The sequence below is a fragment of the Gymnoscopelus braueri genome, assembly GCF_963280865.1.
Source record: "Gymnoscopelus braueri genome assembly, chromosome: 3".
Taxonomy (NCBI): domain Eukaryota; kingdom Metazoa; phylum Chordata; class Actinopteri; order Myctophiformes; family Myctophidae; genus Gymnoscopelus; species Gymnoscopelus braueri.
Window position 1 is genome coordinate 9,375,973 of NC_137612.1, and position 20,965 is coordinate 9,396,937.

The 20,965-nt window shown below is 41.5% G+C and overlaps 1 protein-coding gene across 2 annotated transcripts in view; it reads right to left on the minus strand.

Moving 5' to 3' along the window:
* camk1b (calcium/calmodulin-dependent protein kinase Ib) overlaps positions 1-20,965 on the minus strand; it is a 78,362-nt gene that overhangs the window by 15,565 nt on the left and 41,832 nt on the right. For both annotated transcript variants that reach the window (XR_013932968.1, XM_080425213.1), the window contains exons 3-4: positions 11,502-11,633; positions 817-891 (exon numbers count right to left, since the gene is read on the minus strand). Coding sequence is in view for 1 of the 2 variants with exons in the window: in XM_080425213.1 (XP_080281339.1) it covers positions 817-891; positions 11,502-11,633 (207 nt within the window). In the remaining variant the exon portion in view is untranslated. The remainder of the gene's footprint in view (positions 1-816; positions 892-11,501; positions 11,634-20,965) is intronic.

Below are 20,965 nucleotides of genomic sequence, written 5' to 3' on the forward strand. Positions count from 1 at the left end.
ACCCGCTCCCGTTGACAAGCTCACAACGTGCCCGGCGTTGTGCCGCATTCATTGTGAGCTTATAGATCTGCTGCTGTTCACACATGTTCGCCCCCAGAATAGAGACGCTATAGAGGGTTCATGTGGTGAAAAATGGCTAATATAGATTTTTCCCAATTAGATAAATGTGCCCCATAAAATAATCAATCACTAAATGCTCACTGTAGAGTTAATTTATACGCCATCGCACGACCGCGTCACTTGAACAGATCTTTAAGCTAATGAGGCAATAGGTCTCTCTCTCTGTCTCTCTCACTCTGTGTGTCTGTCTGTCTCTCTCTCTCTCTCTCACTCTGTGTGTCTGTCTCTCTCTGTCTCTCTCTCTGTGTGTCTCTCTCTCTCTCTGTCTCTCTCTGTCTATCTGTGTGTGGGGGGGGGGGGGCGGACCGGGGTAGCTAGCCTAGAGCGGCAATTGGGTCTGCACCGGCCCTGGAGGCGCAGGTAGAGGAGTTTCAAACACACACAAGTAATGTACAGTACGGTACAGTACACACACACACACACACAATACACTACAGAAAATTGCCGATCTACAACACGCTGCGAGGTGTTGCATTGCTTGCAGATCGGCTATTTGTGGCTAACGTTCTCCTCAGAATAGGGATGCTAACGTTGAAGTGGTTAATGTAAAAATGTAATTATCCTATCCTACACCTCTGTAGTAGCTCTGAGAACCGCCTAGGGGGTCCCGGACCCCCTGTCGAAGACCCCTGCAGTACAGTACTCACATAAAACACATACAGTACACACATGATACAGTATATACACAGTACTCACAGCTGCATGATAAGGTAGAGATGAGATTTACTTTCAAAGATGTCCTCCAGGGATACGATGTTGGCATGTTTGATTCTGAAGGAGAGAGAGAGAGAGAGAGAGCGAGAGCAAGACAGTTAAACAAAGTAATACAAAATACATGTAAATGTCTTCTATTTTTCGTATGGAAAGTACAGTAACAGCTTTGGAGGTTGCCACCTAACAGCGGCTCTGTCTATCAATCTATAGATCTATTGATCTATGGCAGGGGTGGGCAACTTTGATGATGGAGAGGGCCACTATATTTCCACACTCACTCCAGAGGGCCACATTGCATATACTCTGTGTCTGTATTTTAACTTTTTTCGCCATTCGATGTCACACAAAAGTAGCAAAAATAGCCGATCTACAAGCTCAAAACGCGTCGCAGTGCGACGCGTTTTGAGCTTGTATATCTGCTATTTTTACTACTTTTGAATTGGAATCCAGATTTTTCTTTGCTATTTTTTAATTGGAATCCTGAAAAGTAACATTTTTATTTTATTTCAAATGCATTTAGTTATACTTATGTTACCTTTATGGACTTAAATACAAATACATTGGACATAAAAAATACAATAGAATTTTAATACTAGTCATTAAGCTGCTAATATAGACTGAAGTAGTTAAAGCGGGTCATGTTTGCATGTTTGGAATTGTAGCAGCAGAAATCAACAATATATCAGTGTTCCGATATTAAACTGTGGGCCGCATTAAGGGAAGGCGGGGGCCGCATGTCGCCCCCGGGCCGCCAGTTGCCCATGTATGTTCTATGGACACTCACTGGCCAATATCCTAATCAGGTCTTCTTCCCCTTCAATTAGTCGATTAATCAGTTTGTTTGGTTTTATGCTTTTTTTTTTTACATTATCTCAATAACCACTTTCCTATCCTAAAGCCTCGTCAACGAGAAAAGGCTGGTCGCTGCATGATTGCATTAGAGTTCTCAACGGGCCGCAAATTAAGGCCCGGCCCTAACTGGGCCCTTCTGGGCCGGCCCGAGGCTCAGCCCGGCCCGAATAATTACCATACTTTTAGGCCCGAAAACCCGAAAAACCTGAAAAGGTGTCATTATGTACTTATTGTCCTCAAAGTCATGCATCCAACAAGCTTTGAACTGAGCAGATTGGGTCGGGTCGGGTAGGGTCGGGTTTGGGCAGAATTTGAGAACTTTGCATACAACAAAACACATTTGACAGGTTTGTAGATCTTCAGTGGTTCTCAAAGTGAGATCCATCCAGAGACCCTCAGGGTTCCTAGTAGGTGGTTCCAAATGGTCTGCAACTAGTCTCTGAGAGTGTAAGTACAGTCTACATTGCAGTATTGATACTTTTACTTAAGTACAACATTGGAGTACTTTTTTCCACCGCTGAACATGACTAGGTGGAAATGTGATCATGCTGGTTAAATGATATCAGTGTAAAAACACACACCAGTTCCTCCTGGGTAGTTATTACAACAATGCAGGAAATGGCCTCGGCCAGGAAATGGACTCTGTGTGAAAATAGTTTAGCTCCCACACAGACATGATAAAGAGCATGTAGAGCTCCAAGCGTCACGCGTTTTTGTGGTGAGATTAAGACACATTGTTAATGGGAGATAAACAGTGCACAGCAGACTCACATTTCTTTTGCAATTGCTCTGTTACAAGTACAAAGGCCCTCTATTCAAAATGTACAAAAGTACAACAACAAGAAATGTGGCATGCAGCTCTGCATAGTGACATGCAGTGGTGTTAAAAGTACTGGAAATAGTACTCCAGTAAAGTAAAAGTACCTCAAGATTGTACTTAAGTACAGTACTTAAGTTGCTTTACACCACTGCTGCATAGTGACATGCGGTCCTGCATAGTGACATGCGGTCCTGCATAGTAAATGGTAAATGGTGCATTTATATAGCGCTTCTATCCGAAGCGCTTTACATTGATTGTGCCATTAACCCATTCACACACACATTCATACACCGATGGAGGAGGAAACCATGCAAGGCACCAACCTGCTCATCGGGAGCAATTAGGGGTTCAGCGTCTTGCTCAAGGACACTTCGACACTAACTCTAGGGGAGCGCCCCAGCCCGGGATCGAACTGGGAACCTTGCTGTATTCCAGTTCACTCTACCCGGCCACTCTACCCGGCCACTCTACCCCTGAGCCACTGCCGCCCCATAGTGACATGCGGTCCTGCATAGTGACATGCGGTCCTGCATAGTGGCGTGCGGTCCTGCATAGTGACGTGCGGTCCTGCATAGTGGCGTGCGGTCCTGCATAGTGGCATGCGGTCCTGCATAGTGACATGCGGTCCTGCATAGTGGCGTGCGGTCCTGCATAGTGACGTGCGGTCCTGCATAGTGGCATGCGGTCCTGCATAGTGACATGCGGTCCTGCATAGTGACATGCGGTCCTGCATAGTGGCATGCGGTCCTGCATAGTGACATGCGGTCCTGCATAGTGACATGCGGTCCTGCATAGTGACATGCGGTCCTGCATAGTAAATGGTAAATGGTGCATTTATATAGCGCTTCTATCCGAAGCGCTTTACATTGATTGTGCCATTAACCCATTCACACACACATTCATACACCGATGGAGGAGGAAACCATGCAAGGCACCAACCTGCTCATCGGGAGCAATTAGGGGTTCAGCGTCTTGCTCAAGGACACTTCGACACTAACTCTAGGGGAGCGCCCCAGCCCGGGATCGAACTGGGAACCTTGCTGTATTCCAGTTCACTCTACCCGGCCACTCTACCCGGCCACTCTACCCCTGAGCCACTGCCGCCCCATAGTGACATGCGGTCCTGCATAGTGGCGTGCGGTCCTGCATAGTGGCATGCGGTCCTGCATAGTGACATGCGGTCCTGCATAGTGGCGTGCGGTCCTGCATAGTGGCGTGCGGTCCTGCATAGTGACATGCGGTCCTGCATAGTGACATGCGGTCCTGCATAGTGACATGCGGTCCTGCATAGTGGCGTGCGGTCCTGCATAGTGACGTGCGGTCCTGCATAGTGACGTGCGGTCCTGCATAGTGGCATGCGGTCCTGCATAGTGACATGCGGTCCTGCATAGTGACATGCGGTCCTGCATAGTGGCATGCGGTCCTGCATAGTGACATGCGGTCCTGCATAGTGACATGCGGTCCTGCATAGTGACATGCGGTCCTGCATAGTGACATGCGGTCCTGCATAGTGACATGCGGTCCTGCATAGTAGCATGCGGTCCTGCATAGTGGCATGCGGTCCTGCATAGTGGCATGCAGAGCCCCCAGTTGGCTGAAGGCCATATGCTGATGCCCCCCGTGTATATAAGTAACCACATGGCCTGGTGATAAGACATGGGCACATGATGGCCACATGAGTCACCAACATTGCAGGCATATTTTATTTATGTTGTGTGTGCCAGTCAGCTTAACATTGTCTGTGGCCCTGAAGTCCAAGGAGTCCAGGGAGGGAGTCCCCAGGTAAATGATTGATACACAAAATAGACCTGTATGGGTCTGTAACGGCACGAAAAATCAATCGATTGTATTTCGACTTGGATCAATGCAACTACCGTAGCATACTTTAACACATACATTACATACAGACAGACAGACAGACAGACAGACAGACAGACAGACAGACAACTGCCTCTTTTCACTGACGAAAACTAAATAAAAACTAAGCTATGAGAACTAAAATTAAGACTAAATATATTGTCAATTTCGTCAACAAATAAAATGTTAGGGAGTGACTAGTTGAGAAGAGATCCAGTAGAACTAAAATACATGTCATTTTATGCTTGTTTGCGCTCAGGTGCAACTGCACTCTGAAAATAGCAGATCTACAAGCTCACAAGATCGCTATTTCCAGCATGCAACCAAGTGTAAAATCAGGCATTACGACACCATCAAAGCCCGCCAAAATACATTGTAGTGGACTAAGATTTAGACTGTAGATTTAGTCGACTAAAATCTTACGATATTTGGTAGACTAAAACTAATCTGAAATGTTTTAGTATTATGACTAAAACTAAATCAAAATGTGCAGTCAAAATCAACACTGGTTGAGAGGTTTTCCACGTTTACTTTTCAATGGGGTGACATCACGTTCTCTTTCTGTATTGCAGCTGTAAGCCGTCTGTGTGGGTTCGAGGTACTGTAGAGACAGTCAATGACAGATAATATAACCCAAGGCCAACTCTCTCTCTTTCTCTCTCTCTCTCTCTCTCTCTCTCTCTCTCTCAACTGCTCTAGCGTTCTATGAGTCAGCCAGCCCTGAGCTCAAGCCAGATTACAACAGAGAGACTATAATGTCAAGACCAGGAAAACCCCATCAGCTTCCACACCGACACATTCTGTACATTCACCTGCTATAAGATCCATGCAAAACACACTGATCTATGGATAGGACAACCATGGATTAACCCATTAAGACCGGGAAAGCATCAGTCATTTTAGATTTTAACCACTTTAACCATTATCTTATACATTGGCTATTTGGCAGATCTACAAGCTCATAGCGCTATGAGCTTGTAGATCAGCTTTTTTTTTTTGTTATCATGAAAATTTGTGCTAATCTTTGAATATATATATTTTTAAAGCAAACATTTGTAACACAAATCTTTGCTTCTGGTGATTCTACATGTCTTCTAAATCCTAACAGTTTTTTGAAAATTAAAAACGTATGTTGCCATAATCAGTGGTTCTCAAACAATTTCATGTCAAGGAAAGGGCCCCCAAAATTATATGTATTTGGTCGTGGACCCCCATCTCAAAATATGTTGTTCCAGGGACCCTGGATCTGATCTGATCTGATCTACAGTACAACATGATCACAACTGCCAACCCTCACAGAGTGTGACACACACACACAAATCACCCTGCTTATCATGCACTCATGCAGACATCTCCTATTTCTCACACCGTGTGACCCCAGCTCCAAAAATGTCACCCCTGAAAATCTCTTAATCGCAACATGTTGTGAGCTTGTATATTAGGCTATTTCCGGCACGCAACTGGATATAAATTAAGCTTCAGGATTAAAGCGGTGAACACTACTAGCATGATGTAGAACATGTCCTGTGACCTGCACTATAAGCTTTTTCCTCCCTCAATTTACTTCCATTGCCAGCGGTCAGGATGGAACCATTTCTATGGGTTGCGAGTACATACATAATTTTTTTCTAGTTTCCTAGATTTAAAATAGGAATATATTTATGTCATAAGATGTGCACACATAAAAAAATCTACAGGAAAAAAAGCCTTACAATTGCATGAATGTTAAAAATTTTTTTTTTAAGAAATAGTGAAAATCTACAAACTCACAATCAATCAGCGTCGCGTTGTGTGCTTGAAGGTCAGCTATTTTCACAATCATTTAAATAGGGCTTATGTGGTTATTCATTCATAATATATTTTTGTTAGTTGGGGTCCTGGCTGGCAAGACACCAAATGTTATCTTCTGGGTCTAAAGCTGAAAATGTTTCGTAACCCCCGTTCTGAACGGTCTATAATCATCATACCAGAGGGTAACAATGAAATACAGCATCAACGTACAGGCGAGCAGCGAGTATCTTACCTCTATTTTTACCCACACTACTGGGGATAGGCAGTGTTGCCAGATTTTGCGAGAGAAATAAGCAACCAGGGCTATTCAAACAAGCCCAAAAGAAGCGACTATTATGGGCCACATGAGCACTTCAAACCTATATACGTCAGCTATTTGAAAATAGCCGATCTATAAGCTCACAACGCGTCGCGATACGATGCGGTGTGAGCTTGTAGACCAGCTATTTTCAAAAAAAATATTGAGGAGGGAAAAAAAGTGCTAAAAGTGGAACATTTTTTGAAACATTTTAACAACACAAATCTGGTATGGGGGTCCCTGGCTCAAAACAATAATCAAACCATTTGGAAGCAAGCCCCAAATAAGCAACTACACTTTAGACAAAAAAAAAAACGCCCAATATTTACAAGCAACTTTAAAGAAAAACAAGCCCAAAGTCGCTTATAATAAGCAGACCTGGCAATAATGGGGATAGGTTGTTTATGTACCACTTTGACTATATTTATACCTGCTAACAAACACTATTAATATGCTGTTAGCGCACTTTATTATTATACCTGTTAATAGCTCATATGATATGCCAGGGACCCTCATAATTGAAGAATATTTTTTTACGCCGTGGCTCCATAGCTGTGATTCTCAACCTTTTTAATTTCAAAGACCCACAGTTTGATATGCATGGACCACCATTTGATACCATTTGTATCTCTGGGACCCCCAATCAACACTGTCAAATCCTCAGTGTTTATTTATTGTACGAATGGAACCATAGACCTGTAAGCTAGAGGGTCCATTTGGTTCCTAACAATCAATGATTTGGCTGGGGACCCCCCCTGGAATCCCCTCAAGGACCCCTAGGGGTCCCCCGGACTGACTCCGCTTTGAGAACCAGTGAGATAGAAGACTATTGATCTGTGAGTGATGGTATTTCTGTTTGTTTGTCACGACCGCACGCCCGATATAGTTTCTAGATTGGGGGAGCTGCGCACACTTGTACTTTTCACCATATCTCACAGTACCTGTGAGTCACACCACATGTATGCATCTGTGAATTTGTGGATGGAAGTAGATGTGCAGACATATGTTTTTTGGAGGGGGCATTATCCTAAAGCCAATCAGAGCAAGGGTATTCACTATAGCAGTGGTTCTCAACCAGTGGTCCGGGGACCACCAGTGGTCCTTGAGGGGGTTCCAGGTGGTCCCCAGCTAAATGATGGAGAGTTGGTAACCAAATGGACCCTTATAGATCTTTAACTCTTGAGAGTGTAAAATGAAACCAATCATGAATCTTCAATCATAAGTGCATGATTTTCTTTTCACCTGAGCACATTTGTACAATGTACTGCAGAGGCGCATGTACTGTTTTGAACCCCACTTTGAGAAGCACTTTGAGTGGTTCTCAAAGTGGGGTCCCAAGTGGGGTTTCGCAGGGGGTCCCCAGCTAAATTTGCTAATAGAACTGCAGCATTACAATCATTTTAACCACCTTATACATCTATACGTTGGCTATTCAAAAATAGTAGATCTATCAAAGCTTGTACATCTGCTCTTTTTGAAATGTTTTGAAAAAAATTAAATAAAAGAACGAAAATGTTTGGAATATTTTGAATAATCGTAGCATTTTTTTTAACACAAATCTTCTCTTCTGGTGGTCCCTGGACCCTGGCACAAACTATTTTCAGATGGGGTCCGAGGCCATATACATATCAATTTGAGGGTCCCTTGATAACCACTGCTGTACTATATGGCGTCTAAATAATATTTGCACTACATTAACTTGACTACACGTGAACAACACACCTTCAAACACGGGTAAGTAACACTTCATGAAATCAGTGCTTCTCTCTCTACAGTAACCATGGCAACCTGGAGGGGAGGGATCGCTAGACAACAAACTTCAGATAAGACACCGTTAGGTGGAGTTTTCTCTAGATCAGTGAGTGTTTCACATTTTTATGGGTTCATGGGAGTTTGCTTTTTGATTACAGCTAACATCTGCACATTACTTGATGTGTCTTGGGTGTTTGGGACTGTAGACTGTAGATTATATTGTAAGGTCAATATGAAATTGTAACCATGTTGTTATTTGAGGTATCATTAAGACTGTTTTGTTATGAGGTATTACATCATGTAATTGAGATGGATTTTAACTGTTTGATACTGTCACGTACAGTAGGCGACTGTAATATGTAATATGTAATGTAATGTTTTTGTGTGGACCACAGGAAGAGTAGCTGCTGCTAGTGTAGTAGCTAATGGGGATCCAAATAAACAATAAACAAAAAAAATGAAAATACAATGTTTCAGAAATGCTCCAATGCATTTCAGAAATGTTCAAAAAATAAAACAAATTCTTCCAAAAATATAAAAAATACCTTTTAAGAAATAGTGAAAATAGCAGATCTATGAGCTTGTAGATCAGCTATTTTCACTTTAAAAAAAAAATAAGGCTTAAAGGGATAGTTCACCCCCAAAATGACTTTTTTTTCCCCATGGAGACTTGAATTCATGGAGATTTCTTTGTTTTTGTCGCAATCCTAAGTCAATAACTTGATGACCGGCGGCGGCTCAATGTGTCAACTTTGAGTCAAATTATTGGTTTAGGATTGCGACAAAAACTAAAAAATCTCCGCTAATTCAAGGCTTCATCGGGTGTGTAATTGATAGAAAATAAGTAATTTTTTGAGTGAACTAATCCCTTAAGTGATTAATTCATGAGGGGACACACACACACACACACACACACACACCAAATACAGATTTATGTTTTGGATCTTGAGCTGAAGAGTTTGGGGAATCACGGCTCTAGAATTCATCCTCATTTGACAAAACTCTACAAAATTAAGCTTCTCCTGCCCCCGTAGGTACGTACCTACGTACGTACGCACGTACCTCATTCCACACCTTAGCAGGGATGGCTGTACACTGTGTCTCCTGTAACCCAGGCAACAAGAGCACTATAAATAGCTTAGGGCCCAATGTAGTTCAGTCATTTCCGCCGTTAGCCATGCAATTCATCCCCCCCCCCCACTTGTAAAGAGAAGTACTGTATTTGAGCAGTGGTGGTAAAAGTAAGAAGAAATACTCCGGTCCGGTAATCAATATTTACTTGAGTAAAAGTACAAAAGTATTGGGATCAAAATATACTTAAAGTACCAAAAGTTAAAGTACTCATTATGCAAAATGTCCCATTTACACAATATGTGTAATGTTTATAAAATAATATTTTGAAAATAGCAGATCTACAAGCTCACAACACGTCGCAATGCGACGTGTTATGAGCTTGTAGATCGGCTATTTTCAAATAGGGCTGAAGTGATTAATGTATGTTTTGTAACAATAATAAAAATCTACAAAGTAACTAGTTTGTAGTGGAGTAAAAAGCACAATATTTGTCTCTGAGATGTAGTGGAGTAGAAGTGAAAGAAAATTGGAAATACTCCAGTAAAGTAAAACAACCTCAAAATTGTACTTAAGTACAGTACTTGAGTACATGTACTTCGTTACTTTATACCACAGTATTTGAGTGCTGATGCTTGCCTTTGGTGTAATTGTTACACATCATCAACACAGTACAATCACCAGTATATCTATCACCAGATAGAACCACTAGGGAAGCTGAAGTGGAGAGACACTGGCTGATTAAGGTAGAAAGCAAAGATCACTTTGGTTTACGGGAACTTTGATCTGGGGGCGGCTTTCGTTTCAAGCAAGACTAAGTATTAAAGATGATGCAAAATGATGAAAATGGTAATTCTGCAGACTAACAGTTATGCCACGATGGGTCAGCTTCTTCTGGAGAATCTAGAGTGGTAATTCAACTCTCTGCCCTATTTTGGGGAGACAGGTGCAAAGCACAGGTAACGGCTTACTTGTTCACATACACACGTACTGCATGTTTTGTTACTTAGATTTGTTTGTGCTTTACTACAAATGACAAGAATGTTATTTAGATCATTGGTTCTCAAAGTGGGGTCCGGGGACCCCCAGGGGTCCTTGGAGGGTTCCAGGGGGTCCCCAGCAAAATGTGTTAATATAGGATCACAATAATGTTAACCACTTTAACCTGTTATACTTTGGCTATTTAGAAATAGCAGATATACAAGCTCATAGCACTTATAGATCTGCTATTTTTGAAAAATCTTTAAGATTTGTGCAAACCTTTGAATATATATTTTTTAAAGCGAGCATTTGTAACTCAAATATTTGCTTCTGGGGGTCCCTGGAACAAAATATTTTGACCAAATACATATCATTTTGGGGGTGATGAGGGACAACCACTGATTTAGATGACCCCAGGCTACAACACTGATGATACGTACCCGTTTTGGTATTTTGAACATGATTTTGGTGACATCATAGTACAGAATGTCAATTAGTCCTGGACAAAAATGGACTGCAGTCCATGTTTCCTGTAGTTCTAGTCAAACTGGCCCCTCCAGCTGATGGAGGGGCCAAATGGGGGTGTCTAGTGTCTTTGAAGCAGTAAATTGTTTTCCTTTGCACTCTACTGACGTGACCATTTACACTGTCGTTTGTCGACTAGGGTTCACACCATTTACTCTGATCTCGCTCTTGTAAGTCATTCTGGATAAGCATATCTGCTGAATGCCTGAATCGTAAATTGTAAACTGAGTACCTGTGGTGCAGTGCACAGCTTGATCCCCAAATTGCAGGGGAGGTGAATGTAATTACCCATCTTCTTTGTACACGTTTGTACTGGTTGATGACATGTATTATTGTGTACATTAATTATGCTACAGTATGTTTATTAATTGAATAAATATACCACAATGGAAACGAGTCTACTAGGACTTTTTTTCTGTTATCCTTTTGGCCTTAAAGGAGGAAGGCAGTGTATGCCTTCATCTTTCGATGGGAAAGGTGAGTTTACCTCCACCTTTGGCCTCCTGAAAGGTGGATTTTCAGGCCTGTTTTGAAGGAAGCCTGTGATCCACATTTTTTAAGGGATGGAGTCAGGGAATTCCACACTTCGGAAAAAACTCACCTCTGGAATTGATTGTCAATTCAAACTTCCTCCGCATGCCGAGTCACGCCAGTGTGACTGACTACTAGCCCCGAAACTAGGGCCCTCTCGCGTTAAACACATCCTTTGCGTTCACTTACTTGTGCAGGACGGCGATCTCATTCTCGATGCTGGTCTCCTTGCCCTCGAGGGCTTTCTTGGGGATGCATTTGATGGCCACCAACTTCTGGGTCCTCTTCTCTTCCGCTAGGACCACCTCGGAGAAGGCACCGCTGGAAACACAAACAACACAGGCCAGTCCGTCAGAACTCAGTCCATCATATTAACCACACTGTGTTTACCAGTGGTGGAAAAAGTACTGTGAGCTTGTAGATCTGCAATTTTCGGCGAATGTTTTGCCCCAGAATAGAGATGCGAGGGTTCAAGTGGTTAATGTCAAAATAAAAAAATAAAATCCCTATCACACAAAGATTTGGTGGCCCCCGCTGCAGTATCTCGGAGGACCCCCTAGGGGTCCCAGACCCCCTGTTGAAGACCCCTGGTGTAGCGTTATCATTTTATAGTGGAAAATCCCCTTGGAACAGAATTCCACTTTCCTCTGAGTGAGTGTTATCTAGGAAGCAGAGCAGAAAGAATGATCAACATGTAAACTGTCACACATTCTGCCCCCATGTTATCCTTCAAGTTTCTGTCACTTTTACACTTAGAAAAAGAGGATGAAGTTATACCCACACACTCTGATCTGGGGCCAGTTGGCCAACATCCCTACTAGTCTTTAAAAGTCTAGTAAGTCCCTACTACAGTAAGTCTTTAAAAATGGGTCCCAACCCACTGTTTTGGAACCACTGGTTTAAAGACCCAGATCAGAGTTTGTGGGTATAACTTCATCCTCTCTTTTTCTAAGTGTAAAAGTGACAGAAGGAGACAGAAAGTTGAAGGATAACATGGGGGCAGAATGTGTGACAGTTTACATGTTGATCATTCTTTCTGCTCTGCTTCCTAGATAACACTCACTCAGCTCCTCTAGAGGAAAGTGGAATTCTGTTGCAAGGGGATTTTCCACTATAAAATGATGATGTCTTACACCGGATTTGAACCCGACCCAGGTCTCCTGTGCAAGTGCTGATTTTTTAAAATTCTTTACCACTGAGCTAATAGAGCCTGCCTGCTTGCTCAGGGGGGAAAAAAAGCATTTTGACCTTCAGGTCAAACTAGAAACAGGATTGTGTCAAAGGTCGTGTCCAACCTGGACTCAGGATCTAAATGAGTCAATATGAAGAACAGGGAGACCAAATACAACCACCACCACTTGTATAAAGTTACATTGTATTAACATACTGTAGTCTACCAATACAGATTGGACAAAATAACATTGTATTCGCTACAAAAAGTTACATAGTACAGCTTTAATGTTACAGTGTGTCTGTGTGTGTGTGTGTGTGTGTGTGTGTGTGTGTGTGTGTGTGTGTGTGTGTGTGTGTGTGTGTGTGTGTGTGTGTGTGTGTGTGTGTGTGTGTGTGTGTGTGTGTGGGGGGGGGGGGGAGGGCGGGGGGGAGAGGTAGATAATGAGGGAGTCGGTTACAGGGGAGGCTTTTGACAATAGTTTAACTCATTAAAACCGGATAGCATCTGTGTCATTTTAGATTTTAACCACTTTAAACAATATTTTATACTTTGGCTATTCAAAAACAGCAGATATACAAGCTCATAGCGCGTCACTTTGTTATAAGCTTGTATATCTGCTATTTTTTTTTTATCATGATAATTTGTGCAAATCTTTGAATATATATATTTTCTAAGCGAACTCAAATCTTTGCTTCTGGGGGTCCCTGAAACAAAATATTTTGAGATGGGGGTCCGCGGGCAAATACATATCATTTTGGGTGGTCCTTGACATGAAAAAGTTTGAGCACCACTGACATAGCAACATAACCTTTTCAGAAAACTGTTAGGATTTAGAAGACATTTGTCTTAATGCGTTAAAGTAGGACTTCTTTAGTTCAGCTCACATTAGGATAGCACACCATGTAGACACAACAACTTACTCTCTCAATTCTGCTCTGCGCCTAAAACAATAAATTAGGAACAAGCGGCAGAGAGGTAGACCTCAATTCACCCATGCTGTGACTAAACAAGAGAACTTCTACATTTTCCCATGACCCGGCAAAACAGTAGAGCAACAGACATTACTCGCCACTCGGTTCAAATCCCGGGGGGATTTGGCTATAGTCCCTTTAAAGCACACATGCTGTAACTATATACAGCATATAGGCCAGGGTGTCATTCCTCAGTAGCTGTAAAGAGAGGGTACAAACCAGACAGAACAAGGGAAGAGGCTGTGGTGTAAAGTAACTAAGTACATTTACTCAAGTACAGTACTTAAGTAAAATGTTGAGGTATTTTTTACTTTACTGGAGTATTTCCAATTTTCAGTACTTTTACTTCTACTCCACTACATCTCAGAGGCAAATATTGTACTTTTACTCCACTACGATTATTTGACAACTTTAGTTACTAGCACTTGGTAGATTTTGATTATCATTACAAAACATACATTAACCACTTCAGCCCTGTATACATTTCGGCCATTTGAAAATAGCAGATCTACAAGCTCACAATGCGTCACGATGCGACGCATTGTGAGCTTGTAGATCTGCTATTTTCAAAAGATTTGTATTACCTACATTTGAAAACTTGGGTACTCTAAGTACATTTTGACACCAATACTTTTGTACTTTTACTCAAGTAAATTTTTAATTCCAGACTTTCTTGTAATGTATTTCTACATTGCAGTATTGATACTTTTACTTAAGTAAAACAATTTGAGTACTTTTTCCACCACTGGAAAGAGGCGTTCTAGTTGGAAAGAGAATGTATTGTACACGATCAGCTTCCCTTTCCCAGTTCTTTAGAAAATCCAGTCTTTTCTTCCGAACCGTGGTTTACTGTTGACACTTGAAACGTCTAGTGTTACTTGGAAGCAGGCCAGAGAGTCGGTGCATTCTAGTAAATGTTGTCGTGTTTTGTCATCTCCAAACAACACACTGTGAAATCCTGAGTGTTCATTTGAATCTCAGAGTGAACAAATGGACCCGAGGGGTTAGGAGGTTAGGGTTCTCACATTTAACACTAATATTCAGTCCCAAAGTATGCATTTAAATCAATAAATCGTCTCTCCTATTTTATGTATTCACTGTCGGTGATAGATTGTGCATGATACATATGCTTTTATTAATACTAGATCTACAAATGGTTCATAGATTATGGGGACCCAGCCAGTCCTTGTGCAGATGGCCAGGCCAGACTTTAAAGTCTTCTTTGCTTTTCCTTTCAATATTTTTGTTATATTCATCTTATTTTGAATTAGTGTTATACCTTACTACTTCATTAGTATCTCTCTACTCTACCTCTATCTGTGTTTCATGCCTACAAGCTGCGGTGCTGAACTTCCCTCTGGATCAATTAAAGCTCAATCAATTAATCAATCAAACTCAGTCAGAGCTCTGAGGTCAGCTGACCAGTCGCTGCTGTTTTTTTACTGAGAACCCGACGGAGAACCAGGGGTGACCGTGCCTTTGTGGCGGCCACACAAAACCATCTCAGATGGAAAAGGTTTCATTAAGACCTGAGGCCGATTCTACAAAAGCCTTCTAAATCAGTAGTTCTTACACTTTCAAGATTTTTCAAAAATGTAAAAACAAATAGCAGATGTACAAGCTCACAGCACGGCATGAAGTGACGCTCTGTGAGCTTGTATATCTGCTATTTTTGAATACCGGGTACAGTAGATGCAAAAAATCTAAAATGAAACTAAAATGACACGCTTTCCCAGTTTTTCATGGGGGTGTATCTTCCCTCAGTAAAGCGGACATGATGGGGCATGTGCCAGGATCCTGTGTTTTCCTGCTTGTGTACACTAGGCCAACCGCAAAAGATTGCAAACATCCTGCTTGAGGGTGAATGTCATGAGATACTGTAGTAGTTTGTCTTTTGTTTGCATGTGCCTGTGTGTGGTGTTGTGCAGCGAGCGTGTGTGTGCGTGTGCCTGCGTGCGTGCGTGCGTGCGGTACTTGTCTTACTATACTTGTGAGGGTCAAATGCCCCCCCCCCACAAGTAGAATTTGAGAAATAGACATGGTTTCATGGTTAAAAAAGATTTGGGGAGTAAAGGCTTACAATTAGGAACAGATTCAGATTAGGGTTAATTTAGAAGGTAGATTTAGGGGTTAGGGTTAGAGAGTTATGCCTGATTTATAGTTAGTTGTGCTGCAAAAAATTGCCGATCTACAAACTCATAACGCGTCGCGGCACAAGCTTGTAGGGTTGGCTTCAGGGTTATATTAGGGTTAAAATGTAAAATAAAACTTTTTTTTATTCTTTAAATTATTATCCCACGATTTTGTAAACCATTTTTTTCACCCAGTGCCAATTGTTGTAATCCTGGGCGCTACACTCCCTCTGCCAGCCTAGGGAGAGCCTAGAGCCGAGCTCATGCCTCCTTCAATGCATGAGAGCAAGCAAGCTAGCCGCTTCTTATATATAAATACAATTAAAAAAATGCCGTTCATAACATCACTGAACTAAAATGTTGACGTCCTCGCAAGTATAGTAAAAACAAACTGTGTGTGTGTGTGTGTGTGTGTGTGTGTGTGTGTGTGTGTGTGTGTGTGTGTGTGTGTGTGTGTGTGTGTGTGTGTGTGTGTGTGTGTGTGTGTGTGTGTGTGTGTGTGTGTGTGTCAGTCCTTAGCGACTGCTTTATCTCCTCTGTCAATGATAGCTGCTGTGTGGCCAGAGTGAAAGCACATTCAGTAACGTCCCAGGACAGGATTCACAAGGACCTAATCGGGAGCACAAACACGGAAGAGACAGACTGCTTGGCTGCATTCCACAGTCTGAAGAAAGAAGACACAATGATGTGACCTAAAGGCCTACTATAAAGGATTACCGTCTCAATAGCATAAAGAACACGGTCAACTTCTAGAGCAGTGGTTCTCAAACGTTTTAATTTCAACGACCGCCGTTTGTTTGTTTGTTTGTTTGTTTATTAAGGGATCCCCATTAGACACACGTGAATGAGCCTCTAGTCTTACTGGGGTTCTGAGAAAGTTAAAACAAATAAATGAAAAAAAGACAAATTAATACAAAAAGACAAATTAACATTATAAAATCAACTCCAACAGTCCAGTCAAATTAAACAAATACACAAATAACAGTTACATACTTGACAAGTTACTTAGCAAGATATCTCTTGTTTTTTTAAAGTAATTTTGTTGTAGATTGTAGATATGATGTTTTTGGGCAGAGCTCTCCAGAGTTCTATTGACCTAATTAATATATACATACCAGTGAGTTTTAGAACATTGGTTTTTGGTGCTGTTTTTGTTCTTATGTTACCTGAACTCCTCTGGTGTTGTTGTACCCATGTTCTCCAATTTGTTGACGACCAGTGGACCGGTAGGCATCAGTTCCGGTAGGAGACACAAAGGAGACTCTTTGTGTCTCCTACCGGAACCGCTGCCGGTCATCAAACTATTGGCTTAGGAATGCGACAAAGACAAAAAAAATATCCATGAATTCAAGTCTCTATGGGGTGACTAATCGATAGAAAAAAAGTCATTTTGGGGGTGAACTATCCCTTTAATTAGTTTGTGCAGGGGTGCCAAATGTTTTCGCAAAGCTATAGAGAATGGCTGCTCAACCACGAAACACGCCTGCATTGTTGTTTATCTCCCAACACAGACAATCACAGGAGATGACCTTAGAGGTCAGGTCACCATTATTTGCTGATTTTGCTCCGCTCTAATTTCACACTGTAAAAAACCCTGAGTGTTCATTTCACCTCTGAGAGTGTACACGTGGAACCAAATGGCCCCGCTGTAAGGGTCCATTTGGTTCCACGTGTACACGAACACTCAATTCTACAGTGCACCAGCCCTCAAAACTACTGTACCTTGCTGAGAGAACAAAGGGCCTCTCTGTGTCCCTAATCGACTCTGCTCATCGCGAGGACAGCTCTACCATGTTAAGTCACGTCCACAAGACAGCACCCCCCGCCTCCCCCTTCATTCACACTCCACCCACCCCTCTGTTCCCTCTGTTTGTGACGAATCTGGGGGGAATGACATGTCATTCATTCTACTATTATGCCACCAAAATGTGGAATGCCCTACCACCATTAAGCCATCAAAAAGTGTGACTCCTTAGTCTACCAGCCTTCAAAACCGCCATAAAAGAGCACCTGTCTTGGGACGCGTTGCTTTTATTCTACCCTAATCTGAAGCAATCATGGAAAAAGCATTTCATGACCAAAAACGGTTAGGGTGTCTGGTTAGGGTGATTATAGTCACACACAATCACTGAGAGACACTCCTATACAGAGGAGTGTGATTGTGTCACACCTGTGAACATGAAGGGGTGAATAGCCTATAGAAGAAGATGTTGGTATAATTGCTGGAAGGTGATGAAGGTCCAGAGGGACCGAAACGTCTGTCAATCTGAATAAAAACTGATGCTGCTGAGCAAGGGCAGTGTGTGGGATTTTTGTTCATGAAATACTTTTTTCATGATTGCTTCATCTGAAGTGGACGTGTGAATATTTCCTTTGCGTAGATTCTACCCTAACCCATTAGGACCGGGAACGCATCTGTGTCATTTCTAGATTTCTTTGGCTATTCAAAAATAGCAGATCTACAAGCTCATAGCGCGGCACTGAGTGCCGCGCTATGAGCTTGTAGATCTGCTATTTTTGAAAAATCCTGAAAATGTGTTAAAATCTTTGAATATGTCTTTTTTTAAGTAAACATGTGTAACTCAAATCTTTGCTTCTGGGGGTTCTACAAATATCTTCTAAATCCTAACAGTTTTTTGAAAAAAACTCATGTGAGTGGTGCTCAAACTTTTTCATGTCAAGGACCCCCAAAACGATATTTCATTTCGCGGACCCCCATCTCAAAATATTTTGTTCCAGGGACCGCCCAGAAGCAAAGATTTGAGTCAAAAATGTTTGCTTTAAAAATATACACATATTCAATGATTTGCACAAATCTCCACGATTTTTCAAAAATAGCAGATCTACAAAAACAAATACAAGCTATGAGTTTGTATATCTGCTATCATAGCCAAATAAAATAATGGTTAAAGTGGTTACACAGATGCGTTCCCGGTCTTAATGGGCTAATCTAAAATCTTTCCTCGCCGAATTCTTCTTCTAGTGGGCTGTGTGTGGCTATTACTCATCACGGAAAGAGAAAGTAGGTGTTTAACAATAGTTTTTGTGTTGCGTCCTCAGGACGGTTTCTGTGATTACTGTACAAAAAGGCTCCCTTTGTGCAGAACAAGGAAGTCTATTTATGGAACAGCTTCAATGTTCTTCCAATGTCTCTGACCTTAGACCACACAATGATTGATTGTGTCTGCAAAGTCATTACAGCAGATGCTTCTAACGTAGAAGGACTGTGAAGTTCAGAGCTTTACCCACTCCAACCCCCAGCGCATGCAGTGACTCCTAATCTGTGGGGTTGGGAATATCAAAAATAATTAATGTAAAAAAGGATAACGCCCCACTTGATCACACTACGGGGTCACACAAAAGCATCAAAAGTAGCAGATCCACAAGCTCGAAACGCAGCGCAAAGCGGCGCGTCTTGAGCTTGTAGATCTGCTATAACTATTTTAGCGCGTGAACGAACGTAAACAAAGTTGAAGTTTGTCTATGTGCTAAAAGAGTGACTTTGAGAGCTGTTTTACCGTACAATGTAAGTCAATGAGGAGAATATTTTGAATTATCAATTTCAAATCAATGGAGCAATTATGTTTGATTTTCTTGTCCACCTTTGGAGTTACATCATGGCAAGGTAACTACACAACCCCAAACCTCTACCAAAGTGTTCCCTTTAAATAAGTGCTAGAGGGTAAGAACTAAGTAAGTACTGTACTGTAAGTATAATGTAATCGAGGGTTTAAGTGGGTAAATCAATGCTGTCTCAAGTCACATAACGCAAAGTAGCGTCAAATGGGAACAGAGGAAAGGAATGGGAATATTACAATGTTTCATAAGCGTCTTCTCTTCAAAGGCCATCTCTCCCAGTCCCAGACATATTTAGTTTTGAGTGGCCGACGCGACAGCATTATGTCTGTTCTAAAGGGTTCTTTTGTGACACACAACGACGTCTTGAGCTATAATAGATGAGTCTAAGTCGTAACCGTCCAGGGACTTGAGGTGCCATGGTCGTGTCGTCAAGAGGGAAGAAGACATTATTATTATTAGCCCATTCAATCCGGAAACGCATACCGTGTCATTTTAGATTTTCAGCTATAACCATCATTTTATACTTTGGGCTATTAAAAAAATAGCAGATCTACAAGCTCATAGCGTGGCACCGAGTGCCGCGCTATGAACTTGTAGGTTCTTTCTTTTCTTAAAATCGTGAAAATTGTTAAAATCTTTGAATATATATATTTTTTACATTTAACATTTTTAACTCAAATCTTTGCTTCTGGGTTTTCTATAAATGTCTTCTAAATCCAGGTTTCTAAAAACAGTTTAATTTTTTTTTAAATGTATGTTTGCTATATATATCAGTGGTTCTAAAAACGTTTTCATGTCAAGGACCACCCAAAATGATATGTATTTGGCTGCAGCCCCCCCCCCCCCCCCATCTCAAAATATTTTGTTCCAGGGACCCCGATACAGAAGCAAAGATTTGAGTTACAAATGTTCACTTTCAAAAATATATTATATTCAAAGATTTGCAATTTTTTTTTTCAAAAATAGCCAAAGAAATCTAAAATGACACAGATGTGTTCCTGGTTTGAATGGGTTAGGCTGTTACGAGTTTTGGGGGCAGAATAATCCAGCTATGAAGGAGGATGTTAAAGTGGTTCAAAGTCTATCTGGAGCATTCTGTCGGATGTCCTTCACAAACACTTTAACAGACCGTGGATGATCTCTACGGAGCTCTCAACTCTTGGTTCATAAAGTATAAAACAGTGTTTCTCATGTCAAGGACCCCCTAAATTGATATGTATTTGGCCGCGGACCCCCATCTGAAAAGATTTTGTGCCAGGGACCCCCCAGACAAGAGATTTGTGTTCAATCAAAGATTATTAATTTTTTTCCAATTTTCAAATATTTTCAAAAAGGCTTTTCTGACCATTTATGTTTTCAAAGGGATTTAAAGGATATGACAGTATCAGCTTGTGGAATAGACTTGGGTAGCAGCAGGGCATTCCAGAGTTTAGGAGCTTTGAACCTTTCACAAATTTCATTCTGCAGCATGTTCTTGTGTCAAATGAAGTGACGTCTCAGAATATCGAACATCATTTACTATTTACAATTTAAAATGTACAATTCAGGGATTTAGCTTAATCCAGAGCGATTTACAGTAAGCAAGGACAACATGAGGTAATACATCAAATGCATAGAAATAGTAATCTAGGATCATAAACCAAGAACCTTGGTCATCAGTCTAAACAGTATAATATCATAATCTCTATAATCTGTACATTGAAATTATACACAGCTACACACAGTTACACACCAGGTCAACAATGACCTGGCATCTGTCTACATTACATGCTATCTAAATGGCATTTTAGCCTTTTG